Below are 20,518 nucleotides of genomic sequence, written 5' to 3'. Positions count from 1 at the left end.
ATGACGACAAAACTTTTTTTTTGTTTGGTTTTTTTTTTGTTCAATTGAAGGTCACAAAATGAAAAATAGCGCAAGGACATAAAAATTTACTTCACGAAGATTTACAGGTGTGAACTAGGACAACTTTTAGAATATAGGTCAATGTTTTAATTTTAGAACAAGTACACCTGTCCTTGTCGGTACCAACACGGTTGTTGTGAAGCCTCAACAGAGTTTGAATTAAGGTTGAGAGAAGAAATCATAGAAATGGATAGTTTCAGAGTTGCATCTGGAGGTAAATATGAATATGCATGTAGTCAACTATGAATAATCCTCAGGGAAACAGTGCTGTTTCTCCTGCCACCCCTTCTGTAAAAGACCTGGTGACGGTTTTGTATGGAGGAAAAAGGTTTGGTAATCATGTGGATGAAGTTTGGCCTAACCTGTTCATTGGGGACATGTAAGTTGTTCACTTTCCTCTTGACGGCTTATACCGAAAAAAAGCAGCACTATGTTTGGTTTTCTTTGAACGTGTTTCCTATTATAAAGACTGTTTTCTTTTGTCTGCAGGTCAGTGGCCAATGACCGCTACAGTGTATGGAAGCTGGGAATCACTCATGTTGTGAATTCAGCACATGGGCGGATGCACAGTGAGGGGAGTCATGACTTCTATGGATCCACTGTGGATTATTATGGCGTGCCTGCAGATGACTCACCGTCTTTTGACCTGTCTCGCTTTTTCTTTCCCTCTGCTGAATACATTCACAACGCTCTTGACACTCCCGGTGGTAAATACCCATCATTATGTTGCTTTAATCTCAGATTTTGCAGTCACCCAATTTATCCAGACTAAAATCCCACATTCAGCACCTGCTTCATGCTCACCGTAATCTTTTTCTTCCCCAGGGCGGGTTTTAGTCCACTGTGCCGTTGGAGTGAGCAGGTCTGCCTCCATCGTCCTGGCCTACCTTATGATCCACCACCATTACATCCTGCTAGAGGCCATCAATAAGGTCAAAGAGCGCAGGTGGATTTTCCCGAACAGAGGATTCCTCAAACAGCTTTGTGCTTTGGATATGAAACTGCAAAATACGTCATGACTGCACTTCAAAAATGAATTCATATTCTAACTTTAAAAGCCTCAAATGTTCCTTTTCCTCAAGGCAAATGACGGATCCAGTACCTACCAGTGGAGGGAGATACTGTGCTTTGGCTTGTTTAAGGAATGGTATTGAATCAAATGGATTTCCCCTGACTCTAGTGCTGTGCTGAGTGTGAATCATGCTGCCTGTTTACAAGATATTGACCCTGATGTTAAAAGGAGATCAGAGTAATCAGCTCAGCTTGAGGCAGAATCAATTTAAGGACTGAATATGAGAAAAAAAGTACTTATTTAACTTTTGTTTTGTGTTGAAGAAGAATCTCACTCATTATGCTGTGTATTTATTTTAATACAGTTCAAGGCTTTGGAGATGTTCTCTTAGATGAACACACACACACACACACACACACACACACACACACACAAAAACCTTGAGTGCATTTACTTTAAAACAGTTTCACTTTAATATCAAATATTGTCTCCAACATTTTAAAGTATTGAATCTCCTTGATGACATTATGCTTTAAATATTTTTTTTGTCAGATTATTGTTAATTAGCTGCTTAAAAAAACGACATGGAGGTGTTAAAGTGAAATGTAACCGTGACTGCTGCTTGAGGACTTAAAAAATACACCTAAGATGATCACTGCTGCTCATAATTACCATGATTTCACAAATGCCTGTGTAGCTCTGCCAGCAGCATGACTTCCTGGCTTCCCGAAGATCTCCTGACTTTGCCTCGCTTCCCAACATGAAGCTTGTGGCTTGGAGCAAAATGTCTCAAAACCCTTTTGATGGATTATCAGGAAATTTGGTTCAGATATTCCTGATCCTTTAACATTTCCTGTTTATGACCCTTTACCTAAAAAAAAAAATAATGTCCTTCCCATTATTTGTGCTTAGTGCCAATTTGTTTGCATGCTAAGACACTGAACCTGCCAAACATCAGCATGTTGTTGCGGTCACTGTGATAATTTCAGCTCTCAGTACAGCGTCACAGAGACATCAACATGGCTGCAGACTCTTAAGTGTTGTTTTCGTCCATTTTTTCATAAGTGATGCAGCTGTTTTCTCCTGTTAATGGGGGGGGGGGACACAGTAACCTTCCTGTTTCTTTCTAATATGTTTCCCATTTCCAGTGGATTCTGATCTGAACGGTCCACCTTGAACTTTTCTGCACGGTAGCAGCTCTTCATAAAGAGTTGGCCAGTCAGCCTTGACTTTGAGTCTCTGGAATAATGGGCTCCCTCCATCCACATCGGTGAAGTCAATGCGTGTCTTAACCTACAAGGCCGAGGCTCTTTTCAGTGAATACAGGTGTTTGAAAAATGACAATGTGCTCTGGCTTTGCTGTAATGAAAGTGACCTTACAACATGACTATCTTCAGATATCCATGGTCTCATATGTGTGGAGTTAAGAATCTTCTTCCTGGAAAACCTGAAATCATTAACAGGTCAGATAGAACTCTACATCTCTGGTTCTCTGCAGAACAAAAGCTCATCCTTATTGACTGCTGAGCAGTCTGGAGCTCAGTGTTGAGGGTTTCTTGGCACTTATGGACAATATTCTCAAAGTTTTATGAACACATCAGGTGGGATTTTGTCCCATCACACACACACACACACACACACACACACACACACACACACACACACACACACACACACACACACACACACACACACACACACACACACACACACACACACACACACGACTATATATTCATCAATAAGCAGAAGCAGCGCTTTAGACGATCAATCAATAAATGTCTGCAGGTCAAAAATGACCTGCAGACATTTATTGACTAAATTTGTATGCAACATCAATACTAACATTTCAGAACACATCATTGTACTTATATTTTACATACACATTCATGACCCTGAATGAAGAAAATTCATCACATTTCATGGTGTAAAAGAGCTGAAAGCTAATTTGTTGTTTTCTTTCATTTAAAAGCTAAAACGAGTGAAATTGACCTGCAACATAAAAGCATGGTTAAAGGAGACATTTGCGCACTACGACAGCTGTTTCAATGTCGTGTGCATCCAACAGTAAAGCTTCACTTTTCATCCAAGACATTTATGTCAGAGCAGTAAACTAGCTCTGCATGAAGCTGTTACAGTATTTCTGTTCCATAAATGCTGAATTACAGTTGACTTTCTGTCATCCAGTATAGGCAATGCACTTAAACATTTTGTCCATAATTACATCCAATTATCACTGCTTTATGGAGTGATTCATCACCGTTTGAGGGTTATTAAATTAGCGTCTCACAGCGGTGGGGGAAAAAGCCGGACCGCGGCTGCACTGTTCGGTGTTCTGCCCTCTGCTCCAGTAAGACTACACGCTAGGTTAAGCACTAAATTGGGTAACTGTCCAGTGACAGCAGATAAACACCTGCTCGTACAGATCATCTTGAGCCAGAGAAAGACTGGAGCTGCTTTAATAGAACAAACATTTGGACCAGTGAGTGAGGGATTTGGACTTAAAATGTCAGCCCTGAAGGGCAAGAGAAAAGAATATCTGACTGTGAAGGATCTGCAGAAGGTTTTGGACTCTTGCAAACTAAACCTCAGTCAAATAGACGAAGTGTGGCCAAAAATATACATAGGAAATGTGTAAGTATATATTTGATCTTTAAACCAGATGTGATGACTCAGCCTGTGTTAATGTGAAGTATTATTTCCCCAAGGTCATTCTCTGTTACTCTTTCCACATATTGTATCATTCTGACATAAAAATCATTGATGCTGTGGTGCTACGCGTTCACATAAGTCTTGAACCTCTTTCTGTCTCTTTGTCTTGCTAGGGCAGTAGCCCAAAACAAGGCTGCCTTGCTGAAATTAGGTATAACTCATGTATTAAACGCTGCTCACTCCAAGCGAGGCAGCATAGGGACCCAAAGCTTTTATGGCAACGACTTTGTGTATTGTGGCATTCCAGCAGATGACTCGACACACTTTGATCTGGATGTTCACTTCCAGCCCGCAGCTGATTTCATTCATAAAGCTCTGAAGTCACCTGAAGGTAAGACTCCTTAAGGCTTCCATCTAACATAAAAGATAAATACTCCTTCAGTTGGTGGAGTTTTCTTCTTTTAAATCCCTGTACGTCACATCTTTTATTTCACTCTGTAAATTCTCCTGTATAGTAAACCCATCCACTCAAATTCTGCCGTCATGCCCTCCTTTCAATGTCACCTGACACCACAGTGTAACACAGCATGGTATTTAAGTGTATTTTCAGCCAGCAGTAATAATAAGCGTCTTACCTTGCAGAATTTAAGTCTATAATGTGACCATGGCTCTGTTCAAAGAAGCTATCAAGCAGAGGACGAGTTGGGATTAAAGGGACAGTCGGGCCCGGTCTGCAAAGGGGACCTGAAACGAACAAAGATGAATGAATTGTGGGCACTATTTTTAGCTCACAGCAGGGAAAAAGAAAGGCCACAGCGTGAGACGGGCAGTCATGTATGATATTAATAAGACTGAGGCCTCTCACTAATCCTTCCTTCGCATCCCCCTCTCCCTTCATCTCCTCTGTTCTTCAGGGAAAGTTCTGGTGCATTGCATCATGGGAATGAGCCGGTCATCGACCTTGGTGTTAGCCTACCTCATGATCTACCATCACCTCCCGCTCAAGCAGGCTTTGCAGAAATTGATCCAGAAGCGAGCAATCTACCCCAACAGGAATTTCCTGGCTTTGCTGCTGGATTTGGATCTTCAGCAGACGAGAAAAAAGACAACATGTCAGGTCCTTTAGTCAAGACGCGTTTGCAGTTTGGTCGCTCCAAAGGTCCAGACTGAAACCTTTCTACAGATAATGTAACGTCATGAAATCTGGAACACATAATGTCTGAATTTCGGTCTGACTCAGTTGTAGCCAACACAACATATTGTGATAGCACGTTTAAAAAAAAAAAAAAAAAAAAAAAAAAAGGAGTACGGAAAAGCTCCACACATAAGTCACTGAATTCATGTCAACTAATGGCTCTTTATTTTATTTTAGCTAGTTAAATGTTGACATGTCAACATAATAATGGGTCAAAATGCTAAATGTTAATGGAAAGAGAAAAATACCCTGCATACACATTATTTTTTTTAAATTATTATTTTTTTTTTTTTTAGTATCTTCCAGCCAATATTACCCTCTTCAGGTCATTTTAAACATGAACTAAGATTAGCTAACACGCTAAGCATAAATATTACAAAGACATGATACTGTATTTTTTTTCCCCCCAATATTCAATATACCAATATTTTCCAAATCTTTTGGATGATAGCGATATCGCACGTTGTTTTTTTGTTGTTGTTGTTTTTGTTTCTCCCACATAATTGCAGAAAGCATCAAGTCTCTCCTGCAGTGGAAACAACATATTAATATGCCTATTTTATTATGAGGGCCCACTGGCAGATGCAAACATGTCTACAATGCTTTTAAAATGTACTCATGGGCAAACTTGACTTGTAAACCATCTCATACTTATTTGGTATGAAACATTTTCTTTCAAAGAGAAAAAAGAAAAAGAAAAAAAGCCCCGGAGGTGTGGACGATGCTTTCCCTGAGATGATCACTCCGAGAAGCAACCTCGCTGCAACCTAGACGCATTGAGGCATTACATAAGCATCATTTTATCGGGCTGTCATATTGGCAGCGATGTTCATTTCCGGTCAACGCCGATATTTAGTTTAAGCCTTTTTCATCGGTTGATATCGCCGATGAATTAGTCGGCGCGTTAACGCACGCCAACACTTTGTTAGCGTTCGAGTAAAGCGGAGCCGAGCCGGAGACAGCTGATGCTGCCAACTCCGATGAGCAGCTGAATAACTGAACCTGAGACGCGGGACTTTCCCCTGGCGCCAAACTTAGACCAAGCTTTGCATTTTTCCACCGCCGGCGGTAAAGACGCAACAGCGGGCTCAAAGTGCAAAATTGCGTCTCCTTTAAAAACTAGTTTTATTGTCTGATATGTCATGACCTTTGTTGTTTTTATAGTTTTGAGGTAGTGATGTTATCGAGAAAGAATGTCTTAAAAAGGCAGAACCGGCTACGGAACAAATTCGCGGGCCGAACAAATGGACGCTGACATTTTACGACCGTTCACGTCTTGCGTCGCGTCTTTACCGCTCGGTCTTGTACGACGGCTTTTACTTTCCAACGTTGTGTTGCAGCAGAAACGAACCAAATGTTTAATGCAACTTATTTTATATATATATTTTTTTACAAAGCATCGTATTTGAGAAAACTGGGAATCAATCTGCAGCATCTGTGCAACACATCAATGTTCGCAGGGTGAAATTCCTTTGGTGCGTTCGTCAAGCCGGTTGAGCTGATGGCCGCTGTGCATCAAAAGGTTGCAGGTCTTCTGATTGTCCATGAAATCATCTGTGGAAACATTAGGAATGACAGACATGCGTCTCCTGCACAGTAGAACATGAAAGCAATGATTTCTACCTCCTATTTTTTTTCCCTCTGGAAATTTTTCAATTGGGCTGTAACGTTAACACTCATAATAAACACGCAAACACCAGACTGAAAAGTTAATTGCAAATAACAGCTCCAAATATTATTATAGGGAAAAATCCGTATGTGGATGACAACACAGAACTATCACATGATTTGCTCTGATGTAGTCAGAGGTTCAATTTCACAACAAGAGTTTTGATCTGTGTACATTATATTTGGACGCAAGTAAAACGACACAATGAATTTAGAAGATTTTGCAAAGGAATGTTTGACTTGTTTGCGCGTACTGTTTGTTCATCTCTCTACACGTGTATCATTTTTCAGATCTTTTTTTTTTTTTTGTGCTTTAGCTGAAACTGAGAATGTCAATAATGTGATGTTAAGGTGCAGGTTTTTCTTATGAAATCTAGTAAAAGAAATTTAAAAAAAAAAAAATCTCTAAACGATCCACATTCAAAATTAGAATGAACAAACAAAATGAACAGGTGTTGATTTAAACACATTTCACTGTAGGGGGAAAAAAAAAATCTCAGGAAAGAGCGTGTCAGATTTAAACTCAAGTGAAGCAGCACTGATCTAATTTTCTTGCTATTGAAAAAGCCGTGTCCTATCCTCCCTCCTGTGCTGGCAGCTCGGATAACCTTTAAGGAATGCAGAAGAGGATGCCAGAATTATTTTGGGCTGAGATTCAGATGTTAAAATAGCAAAAAAGGTTGCAGGGTAGATTACCAAGGAGAATGCAGACAGTTGTGCTGTCGACCTACATGTAGCTCTTACACAGGGAGACCATGAAAAGCAACGTTTGCAGCCGAGGCAAGTGTCTACTAACAATGTGTTCTCACAAATGTATTCTACGTTAGGGAAATATTTATTAGTATGTAGAGAATATATAATCTGAAGTGTGTGGATTTATTGCACTGTGTGACTTTATTTGCAAGGTAAACATGTTTCTAAAGCACTTTTATAAATGAGTGCATGCTGTGATGATACTACGTTGCCTGACGGATTACTGCACTTTCTTTTTTGTATTAATTTGCCCACAAATCCAGATGAACCACATCTGAAAGGCTAAAGAGGAAAGTGTAATTCATAAAACTACCGAGAAGAGGCCCGGAGGAGGTAAAAAGCCATTTCTATTTGCCCTCCGTGTTAACCGTGGGCACTTTCCCGTACACGGCGTCTTTAATTACACAGAAGTGGAGCAGGAAGGACAGGTTAGCCTAAGGGGGAGAGGCTATGAAAGCAGCGCTGCAGCTCAACATGTGCACCAGGGAAATCAGTTCTCTGCCCCTGACTGTGGGAGGGAGGGAAAAGGTTGTACTTATAGATCAATGAGGAGAAAGAAGAGCCTCCAGGTACTCTTGGCACATGTTGTACTTGTGCGAAGACACACACACACACACACACACACACACACACACACACACACACACACACACACACACACACACACACACACACACACGCACGCACTCTCTGCTCTGCCCTGACACTCTCGTATGCGTGCAGCGCACACCGGGCCGGATGCGGCTTTTCTTGCATACACGCGTGCTCCGAGTGACACGCAGTACAACAATGCAGAGATGGATAAAGCCGTCGTGATGTTCGAGCGCACCTCCATATGCCACGGCGGCTTAACAAAAGGTCACTGAAACAGATTTGGTCCCAATGAGTCATCCCCGTGGGCACGACCACGAGCCTCCAAACCCTGAGAGCCACATCGTGTCACGCGGGAAGAATGCAAATAAGAAGCGGAGCTGCCATCGGTTTCTTTACTATAACAATGCACACACACACCTCCACACACACGCCACTTGTACATGCCCAGCCTGGAGCACAATCACACACACACACACACCTGCCTAAATGGATGCTAATGTATACAGTGTGCATAGTATAAGTTCCCTCTAAAGCCCAGTGTGTAAATTGTAAATGCGCGGGTTAGACTTGCCTGCAGGAAATGAAAAGCTGTTTATAGCTGTTTTGTGGGGCGTGAATAGCAATTTACTGTATCTCTGGTGATAAATAAATCCACCAAATGCAACTGAACCGGAGGTAAAATAATTAGAGCGTCGTAAGGTCAGCGTCCAATTATGTGATCTTGTGGCTCTTCGCCCTCTCTGGAGCGTATTTATTGGCAGGGAAGCTGGCTCGGTCAACGCTTTCAAAAGAAAGCTCGTAACATACCTCTTTACGTCAGCCTTTAACTAGCTACTCTTGAAGCTCTCTTACACCTGCAATGCACTTGAACTACCGCGCCTTGAAATGCGTATTGATCAATTTTATATTTCCCACTTGTATTCCTTTTCATGCGTTTTATCTGTTTCTTATGCATTTGATCTGTTTTATCTACTTTCTTTTCTACAATTTTTAATTGTTCCTTTATATCTGTTTTTATGGGAAACACTGTGTATAATTATTTTTGCTGTGAAGCACTTTGAGCTGCATTTATTGTATGAAAGGAGCTATACAAATAAAGTTATGATTATTATTATTATTATTATTGTTATTATAATTATGGTAATTATGGTAATTATGGTGTGTGTGTGTGTGTATATATATATATATATATATATAAGCTCTATACCGGATGCTCTAATTAATGATCCTCACTTTAATCCCACATTGCATCGAGCTCTCAGTGGTACCTGAGATGACGCTCTCACTTCAATTTAGCTTATTAGACTTTATCAGTGGAGTGGCATTATATATATATATATATAAAAAGAAAAAAGCAGATGGTGCCTGAAACTTTTTGCACATGTCCTTTGTTAAGCGGTAAAAGAGAAAAGGAAAGCGACGTGAACATTTCTGACCTTTCTGATGGCTTTCTCAGCGCTCGTTGAGGTCCAGATTGCTTTGAAATGGCTGATGCTGTTCTTAGCGACAGGTTGGAAAAGCAGCAGTGGAGCATCCAGACATGCCCAGAGGCCTCAGCTGTCTGGCGAGCCCGGAGGGGAAGAACGGCAGGTACGAGACCCCTCCAGCTTCGGAGCTCCAGAGGCTGATGTGGACCAAGAAAGGGACCAGCAGCCATCTGGATGAGGTTCAGCCCAGGATCTACATTGGAGACATGTGAGAACAGGAAATCCATTTTTCCAAAACTTAATTCAGTACTACCAGCAAAATAAAATGACTTAGCATGTTGAATTTATGAATTATTATTTTGTGCCTGGCAAATCTATGACTTTCCCAAAAAGCTTTTCGCTTTACTTGGTGCTATTAGATAAAAAAAAAAAAAAAGGTAGCGAGCTAATATGCTAAACTGACGTGATCCATATTATTCATATTATTCATCATCATTCATCACTACAGGCTTAACATCAGCAGATTAGAATTATCACTGTGAGCATGTTAGCGTGCTGACATTGGCATTTAGGTCAAAGATCCATTGCGCCTAAAACGCAGCCGCGCAGCGCTGCCGGCACGGCCGCAGACTAATCCTGTTATTTTTTTTATTTTTTTTTTTATAACTAGGGAAAACAGTTTTTCCTTTTAATTCTTTAAGACAAGTCGGGTTGCGCGATATATCGGCCTGCGATTGAAATGGGTCCACAATCTCGTAACACAAAAGTTTGTATTATTTTTGAATTAAGAGTTAACCGCGAGGCCGCTAAATTTTGTGAGCGCGAGTGTCAAATCTACCGAACGCTCGCAGAAAACGTTCTTTCGCAGGTAACTCTTCATTTCCCCCTTCAGGTACGCAGCCAAAGACAAGAGGACGCTCCAGGCTCACCGCATCACCCACGTGCTCAACGCCGCTGACGGGAAGTTCAGCGTGAACACGGGGCCCGGCTTCTACAGAGACACCAAAATCACTTATCACGGAGTGGAAGCTTTTGACATGCCGTCCTTTAACTTGAGTCCCTTCTTTTACCCGGCGGCCAATTTTATCAAGAACGCTTTGAGCTCGCCCACAGGTGAGGAAGCTCTCACGGCGCTCGAGGTATTTCGCATCACTTGTGCGCGTTAACTCGGGGAGGACGGGGGGGGGGGGGGGGGGGCAGGGCGCAGACGCCGTTTTGTCAAGTCAATTCCCATTACAGCAGCTCCCGGTTGTATTAGTCATTAAAATGCAAATCAAACACTAAACATAATATCAAGCTAATATCTTTCCCCCACGGTAATCTTCTCATAAGCTCAGACCTCGGCCAAGGAAAATTGGTTTTAAATGGATCGCCCCGGTAATTTGTAAGCAACACTCTTATTGGACATGGAAATTACACAATTATGTTTGTGGCCTGTGTCTGCCCCGGCCTGTTATGCAAAGTGAAGTCGGTATCTGACATGACAGTAATAAGACGAGGCCTCCTTCTTCGCATGCTGGTTGATCGGGGGGGGGGGGGGGGGGGCTCCAGTGTGTGGCGGGGCCTACAGTAATCCGCCGGCAGAAATACACAGAAGCCAAGACAGTTCAATTACGCGCTCCTCTGCGCCCTAATCCTCGGGCCCCGATAAGGAACCGGGGATTACCGTGTGTAGAAACATTTGTTGCAACATTGTGGAAAACTTTTTTAGTCGGGAGTCGGAAGCACTCCTCTCTTTTGATGCGCCCGGCTTTTAATCCACAATGGGGCGACAAATTAGACATTCGGAATACAGTTTCACCGCAGTAATCCGCCGATTGCGCGCTTGTAAATGCAGACACGGGGCATGCGGGGAGGGGAGGGGGGGGTGGGGACGAGCTCCGACATGACGGACAGGGAGTGAAGTTTTTGTTTTGCCGCTGCTTGGCAGGTAAAGTGTTCGTCCACTGCGCGATGGGCCTCAGCCGGTCGTCCACCTTGGTCCTGGCCTACCTGATGATCCACGAGGACTTGGCACTGGCGGACGCCGTCAAAGCGGTCGGCGCCAACCGGAACATTTGTCCGAACAGCGGTTTCCTGGAGCAGCTGCGAGAGCTGGACGAAAGCCTGCGCCGCCGGGGATCGTCGAGGAGGAGCTGGAGCGTCAACGGGCGGACCTCCAAATAAAATACGTCGATTTGGATTGCGGCGTCGCCTCCTGTCAGTGTCTTATCGGTTTGAAAGCGGCTGCGGCATCGAAGACGTGGAGGCGAGAGCATGTTCCGCGTTCACTTCGCAAGGCGCGTTGCGGTTTTTTTTTTGGGCCTCCGGCCGTTGCTGTCCTCGGAGAAATGTCTTCAATTTGGGCACAAACATTCACTCGGTCCTAAGGAAGGACTGAGGAGATTTTGGAGGTCAAAGGTTAAGGTCACAGTGACACTTACAAGTCCCTTTTTTTTTGTTTTGTTGTTTTTTGTTTTTTTTGTGAGCACGGTATCTTAGAAACGCCTGAAGAGAATTTCTTCAAATTTGGCACAAACGTTTACCTTCACGTCGGAGAGCTTAGTTTAGCAGCCTGACCGTCACCCCCCCGGAGCGCACCCGTTCGCACGTTACGTCTCGTTCGTTTAATCTCTGCGCAAACGGAAATGCGCGAGCGAGGTTTAACGCATTCGTCGCGGTAACTTATTTACCGGCCCCGGGGGGGGACTTCCTGGCGTGTCCCTCCCAGGCGGTCCGGCGAATCTAAAATCTAAAATACGGCGCAGGCGTCCAACTTGGGCCTTCGGGGTGAACTGACCTGAGGTTGCGGTCAAAGCTCCCGGTGACCTTCACGTAACACAGATCAATAATGTATACGCCGAATAAAAGAAACGGCCACACAAATCGGTGACAGGATCAAATGACGAAGCGATGACGTTTTATAGCCAAAAGGTCAAAGGTCAAATGCACTCCGGCATCATTATGTTCTGCAAAAAAACAACAACAAAAACACCTTTCCTGCCGTTATGGATAAAGAATTTGCGACCGCAGCGATCGTGTAGATCTTCTGCGCTGTCAAGGTTGAATTGTGCGTGCGAATTTTTGCAGCTTCTTTGCAGCGGCGTACATTCGAAGCGTTGTTCACCGTCACGGCTGCCACTTTTGCGTTTCAATCAGAATCAAGTCAATCGGTCCAGAGTGTGAACACATAGAACGTTTTGTTTCACTTAATAGAGTCGCACACTAATACAACAGACACGAAGCAGAACAAAAAAAAACAAAAAAAACAAAGCTTAAAAAGATCGAGTCCAATTCAATTGTATTTTTTAATTAATGTGTCGGAAATCCTGGACGTAAACTGCAGCTTAACCAGTTGGCAGCGGCACGCGACCACGAGGCAAATAACGACGACGAGTCGTTCAGAGTTGAGCGATAAAAAAAATAAATAATAAAACACCCGCGTCATCCTTCCAATTCTCCAGAAACCCATCAGCGTGGCGACCCGGCAGTCACTCCGCACCATGTTTTGAATCATATGCGCTATTGCGACTGTTCAAACTGCAGCGGGCTCCGTGGTCGAGGTTGTCACAACAACAGGCAGCCCCGGCTTCTGTCACAGTCATCTGAGGAATAAATAGCGCGCGTTGCTTCTGCCCGGTCTCCGGTATGTTCAGCTGTTCTTTCCTTTTCCACAGCGAGGCCCGGCCTCAACAGAACGCCGATACTTTCTCGCTCGGACGGAAAAATCCGAGCGAGCCGCACCGGAGGGGGGTGGGAGGAGGGGTGGGGGGGCGGGGGGGCGGGGGGCGAGGTGGGGGGGGGGGAGGGAAAGTTTCCCGTTGCGTGCACGCTGAGCTGAATATAAATTGCGATAATTATACGACAACACTGAGGTGAGAGGCGCAGATAGGAGCTCAGAGGAGGAGCGAAAGTATCAGACACCGCCCACCTGCGATCTGCTCGGCCTTCTGCTGAAGAACAGACGCCCCCCCACCGGGAGCCGTCGGCGAGGTTTGGCCCAGCCGCCGACGTCGGTAGACGCGCGGGCGACATTCTCGCTTCGGGGAGGGGGGGGGGGCGCCGCAAATATGACGGATCTGATTGCGAAACCGTTGCTGCAAACAAGTCGAGTATTTGGCCAACCGACGGGACAAATATAGAAAAATCTGTACATTTGAGTCACCGGTGATGCATTTGCTAACATATTGCCTCCGGAGACGGCCGCGGGCGAGAGGAAACGCCAAAACAAAAAACAACAAATACAAATAAATAAAAAAAATTTTTTTTTTTTTTTTTTTAAAACACCCTGCATCGCTTATATCATCCCTCGGTGTCGTTTGCAGGGCCACAACTCAGCGCAAAACCCTGTTAGCGAATGTGGGAATAACGCTGCCGACGGGCCCCCCCCCCCCTCCCGGCACATTGACACGGGGCCGCGTTTCTACAATGACAGCAGCGTACCGTGCCGCGGAGTGGAAGCAGCGGACCGCGGACACTTTGACTTGAGCCCGTTTCTCACCGAGACGGCAGATTTCATTCACGGCGGTCCGAGCCGGAGAGGTACGAGTCCATTTCAGCCGACAGAAAACAATAGAAATACATCGAGGGCGGAGGTGTAGTAATGTATCACGGTTCAACGTATCACAACACGGCGATGCGACGCATCGCCCAACTGAGAAAAAAACAAACCGAATTGGATCGTCAACTAAAATCAAAACCACTTCAATTCAAATTCAAGTTTGAATGGTGACATTTTTGTATTTTTGAATATATTTCATCAAAGAAGGGATAAGAAAAAAAAAAAAAAGACTTTGTTGTCAATAAAGGGCTTTTTTTTTTTTTTTTTTTTTTTTTTTTTACAGCATCGGTCAAAGCAGAGCTTTTAAATAAGAAAATAAACGATGGCTGAATTCCATTTAGGTAGGTAGGTAGGTAGGTAGGTATATACTTTATTAATCCCCGAGGGGAAATTTTTTCGCCACAACAGCATACATACAGGAGCAATAATAGAAACAATAGAATAAAATAATGCTTCGGTTTCAGGGTCCTGCTTTTTTTGTGTGTGATGTTTCTCGCCTTAAACAGCGCAGCTTTAATGTTATTATAACACCAGTTGTTCCCCCCCCCCCTTATTATTTCTGCTCTGAAAAAGGCCTGTTGTCAGTGATGAACCATGAGCTCATCGTGTTGTTTCTCCCCCCCCCCCACACACACAAATTAAGAGATTAATCCCTTTCTGGTGGCAACGCAGTAAAATAATCTACCGAGTTTCACGGTGTGTATGAGTACAGCTGTCATTTATGGGGATTGTGAGTTTTGTCCTTGCAGGTAAGGCGCTCGAGGGACTCTCGTGTCGGCCTTCCTCATGATCCGAGAAGGACTGACCCCGGCGGAGGCTGTTCGCAGGCGCAGAAACATTCTCCCAAATGTTGGATTGGAAAAGTTGTTCATGTCATTTTTCATATCTTGCGGGCGGTCATCGTTTTCTATTAAACTGTGAGTGCAAAAAAAAAATCAAAAAAAAAAATCGATTAACTCAACACTTTGATCGCAAAGTACATGTATTCCACGTGTTATGTTGTTTACAAGCAGATTTGTTTGAAAACCTCTTAATGTGCATATAAAATATAGACCCTTTCTGTAATGCCCACTTGATGTACACTGAAGAAAGCCCGGTCAAAGGAAGAAGCACGCATGGGGTTGGCAGGTTTGTTTGTGGAGATAGAAAAGGACATTTTGAATGGTGAAATCTCTGCTGCTAAAGTGATTAATTGAAGAGTAGATGTTTAGATGAAGGTTTGTGTAATGTTAAATCAGAGAAATATCTTGCCCAATTTCTTACCTCTGCCGTTGTTTCTCATTTCCAATCTTCTTCTGATTTTACGGGCGGTTGGTCAACTGATTTTGTGTGCGTTACTGCCACCAACGGACCCGGAGTGTTAGACTAAATACACACCCTTTCTGTAACACCTCTCGAGGAAGCGGTTATTCAAATTGAAGATAGAGTCGATGGCCTCGACTGCGATTCGTAAACGGTCTTAAATAGCTTAAGAGCGAAATGTGCCACTGTAAGTCTCAAGAGATCCAGCATGACAGCGAAACGAGGCTTAATCTGGTCCGGTCGATGCGTCCGGCCTTAATCTCGTTTCCCTATTGCCAAAGCGTGGCTGCGCAGGTGCAGCTGGGTCAAGCCGGGTGAGCGACGAGCTCTGCGCTTACACAAAGTAAGACCTGCGCGTTCACGCGCGCCGGCGAGGCCTCCCCCCGTTGAGTGGCGGGTCGGGAGGGTTAATGGGAGCTGCTGCTCGGGACCCCTCGCAGTTGTCCTGGTCTGTTCGTGACGGAGCCTCGAGCCTCCTGCATTAAACCAGCTGCTCCCGGTCGTCCCAACGCCAGCAGCTTTAAATATTTACGTTATTTCATTGCGTCTGTGTCAGAGTTGTTCTCGAAAAGGCGATTCGTCTCAGCGACGCGCGCTCCGCGGAACGTCGTGACGAGAGCGCCTGAAATGTCTGATAAAACATGTTAAAAAAACAACAACAACAACAACGTGTTTTTGCATTTGAAAACAGCAACAAAAAAAAATGCAAAGTACGCATGAAATGTATTTGAGGAGCTAAAATGTTCCAAGACAAGGGTATCGGTCCTTCAAGCTCGTGTCTAAAACGCAGCTCAATCGGTATCAACTGCCAAAGACCCCCGCTGTCCTGAACAACACAAAGACAGCGTACGCCTATAAATAAACGATGCTCCACTTACTTATTCGCGTTTCTGAAAACACTGCGTCTTAACTGCAGCAATCCAGTGGCGTACAGTTAAAACTGCGATGCGTCTAAAGAGGCTTGATACAAGATGACAAAAAAAAAAAAAATATGCCAGCGTGTTTCTGAGCGTGTATACAGATTCAGGTCAGACTTTGAAAAGAGATGAAACACTGAAGCCATCTTAATAAGAGATGCTCTCCAGAGCTCGCTGGGAGAGAGATGCTGTCAAAATAAAAGGAATTGGATATCACAGGTTTAATGATTTCACTGTCAGAATGAATGATGGCAGAGTGTGAAGATATGAGGGAAAAATAAAGGAGTCTGATGGTGCGAAAACTCCGTCTGACATGTTAGCGGCTTCATCCAGCCATTCCGCAATACAGTCATCATCGCGCTCTCACTTTGGGCGGATTGCATTTATATCACTGAATGGACCACGCGTATCATGTAATGGGGGAATCAAAGACGTGTGCCATCCGGTGAAAAAACTCATCTGTCTAACAGTCCTGACACATTTCGGTTTCTCTTTTGGACACCCCCCCCCCCACCACCACCACCTCCCTCCCGAGAGGCTCCAGAAGATGCAGAACATCCTCAGCGGGTGTCGCGAGGCCGGCGCTTACACGGTTTCTCCGAGCGTCAGAAGATATGCAGAAAGGCTAAAAGAGACCGACACAATTTCGAGGAGGCGCTGGTACGGCTGAGCGAAAGCTCAGAGTGCCCTGTTCACTCCAGTGAATACGGGTATCCTCTGGCAAGTGCAGAGTTTGGATAAGCACAGCTTCCTGCCAGCAGCAGAGATTAAAGTTGTGTGTTTAGAAGAGGATGGCAGGGAAACCGGCTGGGTGGAAGTTTTCCCCACAGGCGGAGAACGTGGCGGCTAAGGTCAGGGGCCCCGCCACATCACAGCCCTAAAAATATCCTCCGCATTTGATGCCCGTCGCGGAGCGGTTATACAATCTGTGCCCTGACTCGAGCCTGCCAGAACTAAACCTTACCGTGTTCTGCCTTTGAGGGCTTTCTCGCAACAAGCTGCCAGAACGATGAAAACCAAATTCTCGAGTTAGGGGAAACGAAGGACTTCGATCCGTCGGTGAGTGGTACTGAAGACGCATGTTGAAAAACGGTAAACAAAACTGTGCATTTTTTTAATTTTTTTATATATGACTGCAGACGGAGGGAGGCGAGAGGTGGTGGTGGTGGTGGTGGTGGACGTGGGGAAGGGGGGGGTGAGAGGGGAAAAAAAACAACAACAAAAAAAACGCAAGTGTGGTATTTCTTTTTCTCCTCAAGCACATAAATCGTGTGTGAAAGGAAGCCACAGTGAGAAAATGGCTTCTCGCAAGTCGAAGACTGGCACCAAGATAAATGTTGCGAAAGCAGCAGAGGAACCCGGTCCAGCGGATGATTATGTCACACCTGGGAGCTACGAGCTGGAGAAAATTCTCAACCGCGGGACTGTGGCTTACACTCACGTCAACGAGGTCTGGCCTAACGTCTACGTCGGGGACGAGTAAGTACGAAACACAAATCGCCGAAACCGAGTAAGAGAACGGAGGAGGGTTCAAATGACGTTCACTCTGGCTCGTCGCAGGCGGACCGCGAAGGACAAGCACAACCTGAAGAGGCTGGGGATTACGCACGTCCTGAACGCAGCGGAGGGGACGTGGAACAACGTGGACACCGGAGCCGGTTACTACGGCGACACGGACATCGTCTACTCCGGCGTGGTGGCCGAGGACGTCCCCGCCTTCGACCTGAGCCAGCACTTCTTCTCCGCCGCACGGTTCATCCAGGAGACGCTGAGCGTCCCTCAGAGTAAGACCATTTCCACAGCAGGCCCTTTTTGGTTTCGTTGGCTACAAGCCGCCGGCCGCGTTAAAACCGATACCCCCCCCCGCCCCGCCCCGCTTTCATTTCTCCTCCAGACAAACTGCTGGTGCACTGCGTGATGGGGAGGAGCCGCTCCGCCACGCTCGTCCTCGCCTACCTGATGATCTGCCAGGACATGACGGTGGTCGACGCCATCGAGCGAGTGAAAACCCGCCGGCGGATCGTCCCCAACTGGGGCTTCCTGAAACAGCTGAGAGAGCTGGACCGGCGCCTGCTGGAGAAAAGGAAAGACTCCACGGAGGAGAGGTGACTGTCGGCGAGTCTCGAGTCGGCGGAGACGCGTCGCCGGGTTGAGGACGAGTCCCGAGTCCCGGGAATTTCGGGGCAAACCTCAAGTGTAAAATCATTTGAAACAAGTCGGCTCTCGGGTCGGTTGAGGGGGTGGGGGGTTGGGGGGGGGAGCTAGTCGAGCGCCGGGCGCGTTGAAAGTCGAGACGAGTCCAATTTCGAGTCCAAAAGTAATTCGAGACGAGTCCGAGTCAAGTCTGGAGTCCGTCGGGGCAAATCTGAAGCCGAGTTTAAAGTCATTTAAAAACGAGGCCGAGTCGTAAGTAATTTGAGTCCAAGTCCAAGTCGCGTGCCAAGTCGAGCTCTCATCGCAGGAAGTCTGACAGGCAAGTCACTGTGGACGGGTCAAGTCTCAAATACCGCGAGACAAATCCAAGCCAAACGTCTCGTCATTGAAGTCCAGGTCTTTCGAACCCCGATCGTTTTTGCAGCATTCAATAACTTGCATAATAAAATATTCACTGCGTGTGCCCATGAAAAAAAAAAAAACCATTTGTTGTTGTTTGTTGTTTGTTTTTTTTTGCCGTGGGGAATTCTACCAGGTAAAAAACCTCGACGACGTCCGGCTGCGAAGTTTTCACGCCGAGCCCAAGTTTTTCCTCCAGTTGAAATCTCGCGTGAAAACGAAGTCTCGGAAGAGTCGAGTTGAAATCGAGTTTCCTTTTTTAAAACATGCGCCTTTTTTTAAACTACTTTTCCGCCCGAGCCAACGGCCGCCCCGGATTAACGAGAAGCCTTTTTTTTGTTTTTTTTTTGTTTTTGTTTTTTCCGGGATCGCACCGCCGCGTCCCGCGCCGCGCTTCGAGGCTCGGCGGTGCGTTCGAATTGAAAGGAGAACAAATCAAGTACATGGTCAATCATAATTTATTCTTATGCTAAAATGTACAGCATTTTAAGTGACTGACAAAAGGAGAAAAGTCATAAATACAAGAATGTCATTCTGTCCGATTTGTGTGCACATAGCCAGGTATCCCCTCCCCTCCCCTCCCCTTCCCCCCACCATCCCGTTCTCACCAGCAACTCTGTACAGGTACAAAGGCTACAAAAAGAGCAATATAAACAAAAACACAAGTACAAGTTGCGTTTTACATGCAATCCATTAGCTTAGTTTGGTCTATTCACAGGCTCTATTCTTCTACACTTCGGTAAAATATAAATCCCAACATTTTATAAAGATAGAAAACAAATCTACAGATGGAATGAAAACGTAGCTTTTTTTTTTTTTTTTTTTTTTTTTTTTTTTTAAAAGGCATTATGTAAAATATTGACTTTGGACTAAATTTATATCTTCTTTATTGTTATTCGTCGTTATAATCATTTAGTTCTTTTTTTTTTATTTTTATTTTTTTTTAAAATTCTGCCACACTTCTGGACATTTGGAAATGTTTCAGAATTTTCAGGGTACAAACACTGAGATATGCTTCGTTATTTTTTGACAGAAATCAGTCTGCTTTATTAAACAGAAAGCTGCCTCAAGGAGATCTGTTACAAAAGACTTCAGAATTATACATACATAGCAATAAAACCTCTCAAAAAAAAAAAAAAAAAAAAAAAAACAACAGAAAAACAGGACTAAGTTTACATTTTTTTTTTTTTTACATTATTAGAATTAACAAAATATAGTTTTTATCTTTCTCCCTGCGGAGGGAAACCTAATAAAAGGCCAGATATTTTTGAAAATGGCTTGCTATTTAAGCACAACACTTGTACAGTACTACTCAATGCACTGTCACTAACAAGAGACTGAAGCATGCTAGTTGTCACTTTACAAAATAAGTACAATAATTTAAATATACAAAGGCATGAGTATAGTACAAACTAATCGTCAGCACTGTTAGACAGGTACACTGAACAGGTTCAAACAGCCACTATTCTCCACTTGTAGCAGGCACATTTAATGGCTTCGTTTTGAGTAGCTGCTACACGACTGCAAGACCGCTGATGAAATCTCTACCTCGGAACTCTGAACCCGCCCGGCCTAAAAGACACATCAGAGACACTGACACTAATTAAATAGATTTTCATCGTAATGATGTAAGGCTTCCCCCGTCTGGAGGAACAAAAATACTTTTTTTTTTTTTAAATTTTTTTTTTTAAATTTATTTTTTTTTAACATTAGCTTCAAAGTTTACTCACTGATGAACATTTTTGCATTCTTTCCAAGTGCTGCTGCTGGTTTTTAAGTAATAAAACGATAACAAAAGGAATCCCCCCCCCCAAAAAAATAAAAAAAAACAAATAAAATAAAATA

At 44.4% G+C, this 20,518-nt stretch overlaps 4 protein-coding genes and 1 pseudogene across 5 annotated transcripts; all 5 read left to right on the top strand.

Annotated features, from left to right (window-relative positions):
- The first annotated feature begins 185 nt into the window (after positions 1–185).
- LOC138617114 (dual specificity protein phosphatase 13A-like) lies at positions 186–1,480 on the top strand. Its single transcript, XM_069691835.1, has 3 exons — positions 186–439; positions 550–767; positions 886–1,480. Exons 1-3 carry the CDS (start codon positions 303–305, stop codon positions 1,077–1,079), a joined length of 549 nt encoding a protein of 182 aa, XP_069547936.1. The 5' UTR covers positions 186–302; the 3' UTR covers positions 1,080–1,480.
- A 2,005-nt stretch (positions 1,481–3,485) lies between these two features.
- LOC138617113 (dual specificity protein phosphatase 26-like) lies at positions 3,486–5,202 on the top strand. Its single transcript, XM_069691834.1, has 3 exons — positions 3,486–3,706; positions 3,898–4,115; positions 4,639–5,202. Exons 1-3 carry the CDS (start codon positions 3,579–3,581, stop codon positions 4,848–4,850), a joined length of 558 nt encoding a protein of 185 aa, XP_069547935.1. The 5' UTR covers positions 3,486–3,578; the 3' UTR covers positions 4,851–5,202.
- A 1,258-nt stretch (positions 5,203–6,460) lies between these two features.
- Positions 6,461–11,543, top strand: LOC138617088 (dual specificity phosphatase 29-like). Of its 2 annotated transcripts, XM_069691769.1 has the most exons (5): positions 6,461–7,367; positions 7,604–7,673; positions 9,439–9,629; positions 10,254–10,474; positions 11,292–11,543. In XM_069691769.1, exons 3-5 carry the CDS (start codon positions 9,475–9,477, stop codon positions 11,525–11,527), a joined length of 612 nt encoding a protein of 203 aa, XP_069547870.1. In that variant the 5' UTR covers positions 6,461–7,367; positions 7,604–7,673; positions 9,439–9,474; the 3' UTR covers positions 11,528–11,543. The 2 variants fall into 2 exon arrangements, with proteins under 2 accessions (XP_069547870.1, XP_069547871.1); XM_069691770.1 differs by lacking the exon at positions 7,604–7,673.
- A 710-nt stretch (positions 11,544–12,253) lies between these two features.
- Positions 12,254–14,877, top strand: LOC138616761 (dual specificity protein phosphatase 13B-like; annotated as a pseudogene).
- Positions 14,878–16,672: 1,795 nt separating this feature from the next.
- Positions 16,673–18,453, top strand: LOC138617087 (dual specificity phosphatase 29-like). Its single transcript, XM_069691768.1, has 4 exons — positions 16,673–17,179; positions 17,380–17,599; positions 17,681–17,904; positions 18,015–18,453. The coding sequence occupies exons 2-4, from the start codon at positions 17,418–17,420 to the stop codon at positions 18,227–18,229; spliced, it is 621 nt and encodes a 206-aa protein (XP_069547869.1). The 5' UTR covers positions 16,673–17,179; positions 17,380–17,417; the 3' UTR covers positions 18,230–18,453.
- Positions 18,454–20,518: the final 2,065 nt, after the last annotated feature.

The sequence above is a fragment of the Brachyistius frenatus genome, unplaced genomic scaffold (genome assembly GCF_029030835.1).
Source record: "Brachyistius frenatus isolate BFR_SWC_R1_liver_20210118 unplaced genomic scaffold, ASM2903083v1 Contig_11, whole genome shotgun sequence".
Taxonomy (NCBI): Eukaryota; Metazoa; Chordata; class Actinopteri; family Embiotocidae; genus Brachyistius; species Brachyistius frenatus.
The sequence above is the reverse complement of the archived record's forward strand: the minus strand, read 5'-3'. Positions and strand labels throughout refer to the sequence as shown.

Bases quoted from the DNA above. Each gene is read 5' to 3' on its own strand.
- LOC138617114 (XM_069691835.1), top strand. From the start codon at position 303: ATGAATAATCCTCAGGGAAACAGTGCTGTTTCTCCTGCCACCCCTTCT. The intron at 440-549 runs GTAAGTTGTTCA...TTTTGTCTGCAG, and splicing joins AACCTGTTCATTGGGGACAT to GTCAGTGGCCAATGACCGCT. The intron at 768-885 runs GTAAATACCCAT...TTTCTTCCCCAG, and splicing joins CGCTCTTGACACTCCCGGTG to GGCGGGTTTTAGTCCACTGT.
- LOC138617113 (XM_069691834.1), top strand. From the start codon at position 3,579: ATGTCAGCCCTGAAGGGCAAGAGAAAAGAATATCTGACTGTGAAGGAT. The intron at 3,707-3,897 runs GTAAGTATATAT...TTGTCTTGCTAG, and splicing joins AAAATATACATAGGAAATGT to GGCAGTAGCCCAAAACAAGG. The intron at 4,116-4,638 runs GTAAGACTCCTT...TCTGTTCTTCAG, and splicing joins AGCTCTGAAGTCACCTGAAG to GGAAAGTTCTGGTGCATTGC.
- LOC138617088 (XM_069691770.1), top strand. From the start codon at position 9,475: ATGCCCAGAGGCCTCAGCTGTCTGGCGAGCCCGGAGGGGAAGAACGGC. The intron at 9,630-10,253 runs GTGAGAACAGGA...TTCCCCCTTCAG, and splicing joins AGGATCTACATTGGAGACAT to GTACGCAGCCAAAGACAAGA. The intron at 10,475-11,291 runs GTGAGGAAGCTC...GCTGCTTGGCAG, and splicing joins CGCTTTGAGCTCGCCCACAG to GTAAAGTGTTCGTCCACTGC.
- LOC138617087 (XM_069691768.1), top strand. From the start codon at position 17,418: ATGGCTTCTCGCAAGTCGAAGACTGGCACCAAGATAAATGTTGCGAAA. The intron at 17,600-17,680 runs GTAAGTACGAAA...GGCTCGTCGCAG, and splicing joins AACGTCTACGTCGGGGACGA to GCGGACCGCGAAGGACAAGC. The intron at 17,905-18,014 runs GTAAGACCATTT...TTTCTCCTCCAG, and splicing joins GACGCTGAGCGTCCCTCAGA to ACAAACTGCTGGTGCACTGC.